Source organism: Microtus ochrogaster, unplaced genomic scaffold (genome assembly GCF_000317375.1).
Source record: "Microtus ochrogaster isolate Prairie Vole_2 unplaced genomic scaffold, MicOch1.0 UNK7, whole genome shotgun sequence".
In the NCBI taxonomy this organism is placed as follows: domain Eukaryota; kingdom Metazoa; phylum Chordata; class Mammalia; order Rodentia; family Cricetidae; genus Microtus; species Microtus ochrogaster.
Window position 1 is genome coordinate 2,534,325 of NW_004949105.1, and position 11,179 is coordinate 2,545,503.

At 42.2% G+C, this 11,179-nt stretch overlaps 1 protein-coding gene across 1 annotated transcript in view; it reads left to right on the plus strand.

Moving 5' to 3' along the window:
- The window catches only part of Csmd1 (CUB and Sushi multiple domains 1), a 1,422,978-nt gene that overhangs the window by 1,174,472 nt on the left and 237,327 nt on the right, over positions 1-11,179 (plus strand). The window contains exons 19-21 of the mRNA XM_005366231.2: positions 838-954; positions 2,810-3,025; positions 7,391-7,579. Coding sequence (XP_005366288.1) covers positions 838-954; positions 2,810-3,025; positions 7,391-7,579 — 522 coding nt within the window. The remainder of the gene's footprint in view (positions 1-837; positions 955-2,809; positions 3,026-7,390; positions 7,580-11,179) is intronic.

Below are 11,179 nucleotides of genomic sequence, written 5' to 3' on the forward strand. Positions count from 1 at the left end.
AGGACTGCTTTCATAGTGTCCCATAAGTTTGAATAGGTTGTTTCTTTATTTTTTTGAATTCAAGGAAGACTTTGATTTCTTTCTTTATTTTTCCTTGATCCAGGTGTGGTTCAGAAGTTGACTGTTCAGTTTCCATGAGTTTGTAGGCTTTCTGGGGGTAGCATGTGGTTGTTGTAGGGCCATTCACTGGAGCATGTGAGGTCTCTCAGGGGCTGAAGCCCTGAAGAAAACTGACTCTCTTTTTATAATAGCCATCTCTTACCGGTAGCTCCTCATCTAGGGGTGAGACTTCCTATGCCCCTCCCCATCCATATTAGAATTTAGGTGGTTTGGTCTTGTGCCGATCATATGCATTCTGTCACAGCTGCCATGGCTTCATGTGTTTAATGATTTTATCATGTCTAACAAAAATTCTTAAAATACTAAATATATTTTACTGCTGCCTATTATTTCTTTCCTGCTTGAATTATTATAAGTAACTTTCTGGATCTTAAGTCTTTGAGTTTGTTTGAACATAGCCTTGCATGTGACAAGGATTTTTAATTAATCAGAGGGCTGTTAAATTCCCCCCTGGAGAGTGGGAACTAGAGCTTAATGTATGGTCAGTTCTCCTGATGCATTGACACTTGAGTTCTCTGCCCCACTCTACTCTGAGTTAGGTTTTATGGCTGTGCTGTGATGTAGACACCTGCTTGTAAACTGGCATCTCATAACTGCAAGTAAAAAGAAATGTCTAAATTTCAATTTTATCCTGCTAATAGTTATGCAAGTTCACTGTCCATTAGAAGCACTCTTTCCCGCAATCATTGTAGACTGCCATGTTTCCTGTTATTTCAGCCCTGTGTGGAGGCTACATTCATGGAAAGAGTGGAACTGTCCTTTCTCCAGGATTTCCAGACTTTTACCCAAACTCTCTGAACTGTACGTGGACCATTGAAGTCTCTCATGGCAAGGGTAAGACAGAGGGCACACTGGGGAGCCTGGACTAGAGGAGACAGTAAGGAAAAATCCCAGAGGATGAATGACTTTTCTTGATTTCTAAGCTCTTAACTGTTATTTTTTATGAGACTAGAGTGAAGCAGAGGTCGCTTTTGTTGGTCTTGTTGTTCTCCATTCAGTAACCTGGCAACTTGGAAATTAAATGTAATGATAAGAAAAGTGAGCTCCAATTAAATAAAATGTGAATATTGATTCAATATAAGATGAGGAGAGTGTTTAAACTTCGGTATGTCTGAGAAACACTCATGTTTCTGTTCTAAATTTGCTTGTCATTGTCCTTACAATAAATCCAGACCTTAGACAAGTGGAAAATGCAAAGAAGCCAGGTGGTATTTTGTGTGGGAAATGTAGGTTATAAATACTGGATTTAGCAAGGTACCCTGGCTATATTCTCATATCTATAAGTATACCTGTCATTTTTAAAGAGGCTTTTAATTTTAAGAATAAAAACAACAACAAAAAACGAGTCTTTATCTTGTGCCAGAGACCTGAATACAGTTGCAATGATCACTTTACAGTGTGTATATACAACTTTTATGTCTTGTATTTTCGTGGATAAAATTTTTTCTCTCATAGATGACCCTGGAGTAACTTAGTCAAGTAGACTGTGCCCTTCAACGTGCATTTGAATCCACTTGGTGTTTTATTGACCTAGATGTTACACTGACCTCACATTACAGTACCCTGTAGATATGTTTGACACTCATCCCTGGGAACAAATTAAAAACATGGAGAGGTGGTGCAGCAGATAAGAGGACATGCTACTCTTGCAGAGGTCCTGAGTTCAAATCCAAGCACCTACACCAGTCAGCTCACAAGCTATAACTCCAATGCTAAGGAGGTCAGATGCCTCTGGCCTCTGAGGGCAGCTGTGCTCACGTGCACATATCTACACAGAGAACCATGAGTACACATATAAACAATAATGACTAAAAACCCTAAGAAAGAAAGATGTGGCCTTAAAATAATTTAAGATGAAACAGATTGCGAATAACTAAGGTGTTTTAATTAGAAAAAATGTAAGTCTTTAAGGGAATCCACTTATGGTCATTTTATTTGCTTCAGCAGAAGTAAAGTTCAGAAATAGTGCATGATGAACCTGGTTTCTATGGAGACAGCATGAGGCCTACAAAACTTTAATTTCAAGAGAATTTGCCCTCAGCAGTGTATGGTTTTCATCTGTTATCTCCAAACTAATATTTATAAAGTTAGAGAAACGAAATGGAGAGAAAGAATTTCAGTGTTTTGTCTCTCTGGGGTGAACACCCCCTGCCCTGCACTTGGGGATCTTTAGTGAATTCAGTCAAGCATCAACCTTCTTATTGTCCTTACAAACCTACACCTGTATCTGTAGATTCCTTTACGTCTTTATCTGTATTTGTAGCCACTCTTGTAACCCCCTTGTCACAGATGGCCATCTGCACACACCTGTGATGATAGCTACATCTGTGTTCATTCTTGTCCATGTGAACATCAGCATCATAACCATGGTGTTCAGTTAGTTTCTACATCTTACCTATATCCTGAGTGGATCAACATCTGGGTTCATATCTACATAAAAACCCATGGCAGCATCTGTCTGTAACTGATCCTGTAACTATTTGAAAACTTGTTTTTGCTTAATACTTCTTGATTTTAGAACTGCCTCTGTCTAATCTTCTCTGAAAGTTCAAAATTAGAGTCATACAAGATAACTTTAATATTTAACAATTTAAGATATTTTGATCCAAACCTTTGATGTCTATAATTATGCCCAGAAGAGATTCTTTTCAGCTGCAGTTAAATCGACTGTCCCGCCCTCATCTCTCAGGAGTGCAGATGAATTTCCACACCTTCCATCTCGAAAGTTCCCACGACTATTTGCTGATCACGGAGGATGGGAGTTTCTCGGAGCCAGTGGCCAGGCTCACTGGCTCAGTGTTGCCCCACACCATCAAGGCTGGCTTGTTTGGAAACTTCACTGCGCAGCTCCGGTTCATCTCTGACTTCTCCATCTCCTATGAGGGCTTCAACATCACGTTTGCAGGTATGTTAGCCCTTTGTTGTCTCTATCTTGGATTCTCTCTTTCTCTGTCTCTCTCTCTCTCTCTCTCTCTCTCTCTCTCTCTCTCTCTCTCTCTCTCTCTCTCTCTGTGTGTGTGTGTGTGTGTGTGTGTCCTGTGTCTCAGTTTCTCTCTATCTCTCTCTTCATCTCCCCCTCTTCCTCTCTCTATGCCCTTCAGCCTTGCATTACACGTACATTCTCTTCTTTGGAAATTGGTAAATACAACTATTTCCTGAAAAGGTGTCCTTGCTCACTTCTCCTTATCAGTTCCACCAGCTCTGAGCAACCCCCACTACATGGGATCAATGTTTAGGGGCAGCTGTCATGGATTCTTGCCTCTCCAGTAGAGAATCACTCACACACAGAAAAGGACAGCGTGTTAGTTCCTTTATCGGAATTATGCATGGTGGCAATCTCCTGCCAGAGTCAAGAAGCTTTTTTTTCTTGCTTTCCGTGTTAGGTGGCGTGTATGGAACGTCTGCTGCATTTGGCATTATTTGCATAGGTGAGATTGCATAATCTGTGATGCTTTTGACATAGGTAGTCTTCTTAGAGATGAGGAAAATCCTGGTCAAAGTGAAGAGCTCTCATCTTCATCCTCACTCTTCTTTATTATCTACACACCCCACTGACAGGAAGTGACCTCTAACCACCAATGGGGTGAACAGTTACACTCACGTGTGCTGACACACTCAATGCTCCCACCAAAACCCCACATTTCATCCTTCATGGCTCAGAAGTAATTCAGTTTTATAATATGGTCTGTGAGTACCTTAATTATCTGTGATTTCTTCTGTGTAGAGGATCTCCTTAAGACTAAATTCCATAAACCCTACTGGGGCACTTAGTGATTGTTGTAATATTTGATGATTCATCTTATATTCCATAGATAGAAGGGTCCCGCTGGCTCCCTAGCAGCTCTGTGGCCCATTGGTCACGTGGAGGGGCCATCACTCACGGCATGAAGTTATTTTATCTAAAATGGAACAACTCTCTAACAGTTCTCCTTAAGGGTAGTTTTCTAATTTCAAAGAGCTCCAGTTACCTTAATTTGATTCTGCTGGTTTTCTTGCTAAGTTTAAGAACAAAAGAGGCTCTGAGGACTGGCTCAAATTTCTTGAAAGTTTACTGTAGTCATAATAATATTGTTATTGGCCACTGTATCAATGATAGACTTCAGTCTCCTCGTGGTGGTGCCTGAATCCCTCTCCCATAGTTCCCTTAGAGGGTCTCTTACGGTCACCATGAGAATTTCCCTCCCGTCTAGGTTCTTGCATCCTGATCTATAATGAGTTTAAATAGAATACTCTAGAGAAGGAGATGGCGGTGAGGCCCGTGGCTGCCTTCCACAGACGTTGCCCAGGGGTCTGTGCAGTTTTCATTCATCTTTCCCCATCTGTTTCTTAATTCTGTTGCTCCCAGTGCACAGCTGACGGTCGGGTCTTTGGATGTGTGCCTCAGTCCATCTGTGCTGCTGTAACAGAACGGCTGAGACTCTGGGGAGGAATAAGCATTCCACCCTCAAGTTCTGCTTGCTAGGAGGTCTCAGCACTAGGTTCTGCCGTCTATTGCTGCTTCTGAGCTGTGTCATCACACGGCAGCAGGGAAGCGAGCTGGCTCCCTCGCATCCTTGTCATACAACGCTCAAGTTTTAACCCTTTCAGGAAAGAAATGCCCAGTACCCATCCAAGGCATAACTTTGGACGAGTCTATCAGACCAAAGCAACGAACTTCAGAAATTAAACCTCAGCCCAACTGTTTTTTTCTTGATCTGCTCTTTATCTATCACACAAGTCACTTCACAGCAAAGTGTGGGTTCTGGGTTTTTGTTGTTGCTGTTTTGGCTTTTGTTTGTTTGTTTTTTGCGGCTTTTGTCTATTACTAGATGAGTGCGATTTTTTAGGCTGGTGATTCTATGGCCGTAAATGTAAGACTGTATCCTGTAGAGCTGACGCGGTTTTTTGTCCTTCTCAGCTCGGGGTGCCAGGCAAAGTATCAGGGAGGCTTCTACACGGAGAAGTGGAGCTGAGCAGCCTCTTGGTGCGAGGAGCTCCCTGCAGCTCTAGCACCACTGAGCCATCTTGTATTTGATGGGGAGCGGTCTCTTCACCTCTCACCTCTCCATGCTCACGTACTGTTACAATGGCCATTGAATTCCAGAGTGGCCATTAATGGACATACTGTAATCATAGCACCTACAAAAGTGAATATCTCCATACTGTTCATTTGCTTTACTTGGCCACACATGTGTCTATAGGGGATGGCATCTCTTTCTGTGGCTGAGCTGTGAGCACTGGATCCTTCGAAGAAATTACTCACTCTTTCGTTGCACTTTAATAACTCAGCCCACACTTCTCAGAGAAGCTGCACTGTAACCCCCTGAGATGTGGCCCTGCGTCAGCAGGCTAGCTGCCCTTGTGGAACCCGGTTCCTATGTTCCGTGTAAGGCAGGCCCCGAAGCACACAGGACCATGCTAACGTGGAAAGCTGAGATAGCAAGTGAAGAAAAATTAGAAGATAATTTCCCAAATGAAAACCTTTTAGTTGAAAGGAAGGTAATACCTGGAGAGCAATATAGTTCCTTTCTGTTGTAAAAATTATAAAGAATGGCCCTGAAAAGATGGCTCCTTATTTATGAGCATGTTTTGCTCTTGTAGAGGATCTGGGTTCAATTCTCTCCTCCCAGTTGGTAGCTCACAAACATCTATAACTCCAATTTCAGAGTATCTGATGACCTCTTCTGACTTCCATAGGCTCAAGACACACATACACACACACACACACACACACACACACACACAAACGTACACACACACACCATATATATGTATGCATGCAGGCAAGCAATCATACATATAAAATAAAATGAGTATGCTTTTATGAAATAAAAAATACAGGGAATGCACAATGTAAGTGTACACCATGATAAACTTAATAAATAGCAATAAATATGAGATACCACTGCTATGTATATGGATAACAGAAATTAATACACCCCCCATTTCCCATGGGATAAAATTAGACCCTTTCTGTTCTAACAGGCAAACAGCGAGGGCTTCGCCTAAATGACAAAATAAGGGGATGGAGAGGTGGACCAGTGGTTAAAATCACTTGCTGCTCTTATAGAGGATCTGAGTTAGTGTTCTAACATTCATGTGTTCGCCATCACTTGCAACTCTAGAGGGGATCCAGTGTCTTCCTTTGACCTCTGTGGACACACTTATACATGTGCACGTGCACACACACATAAATGTAAATAAAAATGAAATAAATACTTAAAAAATTAAGGAATAAATTACAAAATGAAGTAGACACAAAGAAAAGACTCTTAGTTCTTTGGGGTGCCTTTGTAAAAATGTAGTAGGTAAAGCATCGGTGTCTCTAGTGTATTTGCAAAGAGTTTCCAATTGTTTTTACAAGGAGAGAACATTTATTTTCAGAGTATGCAGCACATTTTTCAGGAAGAAGGAAAATAACCCCAGGCAGAAATGTCTGCTGAGTTGGGATGTCTTCATTCCAGTGTTTCCTGCAGAGTCTCTGGGTTGCCCGTTCTTGAGCTCAATGGGTTACCCTTCCTGTCTTCCCTCTCCTGGGAGCATGGTCGACTAAGGTCAAATTAGGAAGTGCTCTCCCGCAATGCTGAGCTGAGTTTGAGTGTTTTCGATCTAAAGCAGATATTTGCCCCAAGTGTAGAACAGAGCAGGCGACAGTGGCAGTGTAGACCTCAGAGGTTAAGCAGTTACTTGATGAAATGAAGGAGGAGCTCATGTCGAGTGTTCTACAGTGAGATTTTAGTAAAATTCTAATAACCTAATAAGAATGAAAAATGGTTGGGTTTGAAAATAAAGCAATAAGAAAAGCACCAACGAATTAGGTTACTCTCTGTGCTCATTGACAATACTGATTTTAAGATGTAAAGATTGGAGAATTGGAGATTGGAAACCAGAAATTGGAGGCTCCTTTCCATAAAACTGTAGTCAAGGTTCCCACTTGATCACACAGCTCCCTTGGAAGAAAGGGCCCTGTTCTTCCTACAGTAAAGAGTATTCCTCAGTCAAACTTTCCTCATCTCTCTTCTGCTTAGTTTTTTATCATTAACTTGACAAAACGTAGAGTCACTTTGGAAAAGGGACCCTCCAATTGAGGAATTGCTTGGATCATAGTGGCTTGTGGGTGGGCCTGTCCTGATTTCTGTTTAATTTAGGAGGACCTCCCTCTCTAAAGAATCATCCTTAGGCAAATAGTCCTGGCTGTCTAAGAAAGCAGACTGAGCCAGCCTGAGAGCAGGCCAGTAAAGGAAAGGCTGATGAGAAAGCTTACTATCAGCCCTGTCTTTTTTGCTTTCAGAATATGACCTGGAGCCCTGTGATGACCCTGGAGTCCCTGCCTTCAGCCGCAGAATTGGGTTCCAGTTTGGTGTGGGTGACACGCTGGCTTTCACCTGCTTCCAGGGATACCGCTTAGAAGGTGCAACCAAGCTTACCTGCCTGGGTGGGGGACGCCGAGTGTGGAGTGCACCTCTGCCAAGGTGTGTGGGTAGGTGGCCACACGCTTTCATTTCATTCATCCATGGGCAGTGGGTCAGGAAACAGGGAGGGGGCTGGCCAGGAAAGACAGAGGTGAAGTTGGACCCACCTGGGCTGTGGGGAGCTACCTCCCAAAAGGAGCCTAATTTATCTCATCTATAAATTGTGTCTCTGTCAGTTAGAAGGGTCTGTGAGTAGGAAAAGGAGACTGGAGTATGTACCCAGGGTCTCTATGAAGTTTCACAGAAACATAAGTGTAATAGTAATAATAGTAATAATAATAATAATAATAATAATAATAAACTCAGAAAATGAGGAAAGGGAAATACTAGAAGACACACTATAGTAAGACCAGCTCTGCGGTTGCTGAGATCCATACTCCCTATGATGACAAAGAGCAGTTCATAATAATGCCTTTGTTTCCCTTGGAGCCCTTGGTTGTGTGTTTGCTGTACATCCTGACCAAGAAGCATCACCAGTGTTGGGATGAGAGTTTGTCATCTGTGAGAAGGCAGACAGTTATTCTGCTATGCAGTACAGGCCTTTGTTTGGATTATTTTCAAGGAGGTTCTCAGGGCAAGTTGACATAAGTGCAATAGTTCAGGGCAGTGGTACTGTACTCCCATTGGGCATTGACTGGAAGAGTGGAGCCACCATTGCCATTCTGGCTTCAGCCTAAGACCTCTGTGGCACCCGAAGACCTGGTCATTATTCCTCAGATGCAGTCTGGCACCTGTTGCTCCGCCACAACACTCAGCAATGGTCTTCTCAGGACCAGTTCTTTAAACAGACAGGCACCCTAACAAAGAAAAAAGAATGCAAGAGATAAGCCCTGATATCCTTCAAGACTCCCAGGTTCACAGAAGTGGATCAAAGGGTCATTCCAGACCCCCAGGTCACAAAACAGAAGCAGGTGTGGGAGCCCTGGAGAAACTGAATAAGGAGAAAATACCCAAGGTTAGCAGAATATGGCCATGTTTCTTCAATTCTGGGCATGACTTAGGAATGTTTTGAGTCCAACAGTCAGTGGTGGCCTTTGGCTTCTCATGAGCCACGGAGTCAGGAGACAAAGTTGTCAACATCAAAAGTGGTTTCTTCCTCTTCCCATCTTTCCCCCACTCTCATCCTGTGTTGAAAAACCTCACCCAAGTTTCAAAGACTATCTGGACATTGTTCTGGGGATTTCCCAGAGCTCTCTGGGATGAGTTCTCCACATTCAAATATTTTAACAGTTTGAGTTACAGTTTGAGTTTTGGGGAAACCCCACCTGAATAGAATCGAGCAATTAGCCTAGAGATTGTGACAGTCAGGTGTCGTTTTGAGCCTTTCAATGTGGGTGCTGGAAACTGCTGGCCCTCTCCAAGAGTGGCAAGTATTCTTAACTACTTACTGAGCTATCTTTTCAGCCACTTTATTCATACTGTTACAAAAAAAATAGCTGAATTTTTTACTTCTGTCTATTCTTAATGGTTTATCCAATGATAACATGAATTAGAGAAATGGGTTTATGAAAAGAAACTGAGTGAATACCCCCATTCATGCAATTTCTAGACACCTTGAGTCAATACAGGACTTACGTTTCATTGGGGAGGGCTTCCTCTGTTCTGGGCACAGGTAGGCAGCTTATCTGAATGTCAGGATAAATTCCCATTGAGTGATGGGTAAGTAGATATTGTTACTTTTATTTTACTGCTTTTTTCTTCTTCTGTTCTCCATACCCCTGCTCCAAATCAAGTGTCTATGTAAATGAAACAGAATTATTAGTTTTGTCTTTTTCACAACAGTCCCAGAGGCCCCACCATAATTTGCACAAAATTATAATAGCTGCAGACATATATCTCTTCTCCCAGTGGTCACATCTTCAAACCGGGGACCTGTCTGACCTTATGGCCTCAGTGCTATGCAGAGGAGCAAGTCTATGAGGTGGCTTAAGCCTGCCTCCAGTTTAAGTATCACACTGGCATATTGAAAAGCTATATTCCATATGACCAAATACTAAGGAATCAGCATCTCCAACAAAATAGCTTTCCTATTATTGAATATTTGTTAATCCATATAGATTGTTGGTGAGAATCGTGGTGTCAGCCTTGCAGCCTGCATCTGAGCAGTGTGGATCTGTGGGTTCTGTTGCTTGACCTTGCAGGCATTATCTGCTGCAGCAGCTCTCGGAGCATGAGAGCACTGGATCCACAGGGTGACACCTGCATATACGGATGAATGCCAGAGTCAACTGATCCCAGCTCTCCACAGCTCCTTTTATTTGAGTCGATTTAAGACTAAAGCTCTGAAAAGGAGTTCAATTTTTATTACTGTTTTATAAGGGTCCTCTGTAAAAAAGAAAGTGATTTGTATCAAGGGATATGATATCCCACAACTTTAGGGAAATATTAAATGAACTATAGAAAAATCTTAAAAGACTTAAAAAGAAAACATTTAGCTGCTGTGATAAGGAGGAGGTCACAGTGAATCCCTTGAACAAAGCTCAAAGAATTTTCAGCACTCAGATCAGTTAACTTTGCAATCTTCTGAGCACCTGTTTTTGTTGTCGCTTTGTTTTTTACCTTTCATGTACTTTGTTTACTATTATCGTAGAAAAAGAAAAATAACTAGTTTTCATTTGTGTTAATAGAAATGCAGTTGAAAACAGCAATGTAACAAAACACCAAATTTTAAATTTAAATGTTAGCAAAGATTTCATGGCCTGTCCGTGATTCGTTTCCATAAGCTTAGTTCTCCAGTGTACTGTCTGGATACGAGGTATAAATACTCAGGTGTACCGTCTGGATACGACGTATAAATACCCAGTGTGAGTGGCAGAGAGGTCTTATTCTTTCCACGTTTCTGGTGCATTCTGGGGTAGAACCCTCAGGGCAGGGGTGTAGGTTCTGGCTAAGTCTAGTCAGCTGATGCAAATTGTGAACCTGCAGTTCGCAAATACCTGTGAGGATGGGGGCAGGCAGAGAGGAAGGGAGGTAGGAACTGACCTCTACAGAGAGAAAATTGGAGCTCCTTCTTATTAAGTGTGGGTGCTTTGTTTTCTGTAGCGATTTCCTCCCTGGGATGAAGCATCAGGGCTCAGGAGACCTCTCATGCTCTTTGGCATATTTCCACATTTATTTGCTGTGCCATCTTTACAGACTGAATAGGCTTAATTTTTTTTAAACAGTCTGCCTGAAGCAGGTTGCAATCTAACCTTAGGATGATGGATTGCACCTACCTAAGATTGTTACTGTTTAGCCTGTAAAAATTCTCTACCTGGCAAGTTCGTCATGGAGATGAAAAACAGAACAAGCAAACAAAATGCACTTGAAAGTTTGATGGTTGTGAACAGTATGAGGGCCAGGGAAATCCTGTTCCATTGTGACTGAAACAAGGAAAATAAACCACTTCAAATAGAGCACCAGGCAGTTGATGTGACAGAGGCCTGGGCTCCCCAGACACACTGCCCATGCAGAGATGATGATGATGGTGGTGATGATAGTGATGATGATGATAATGATGATGGCAATGGTGGTGGTGATGATGATGATGATGGTGATGATGATGATGATGTGATGGTGATGGTGATGATGATGATGATGTGATGGTGATGATGATGATGATGATGATG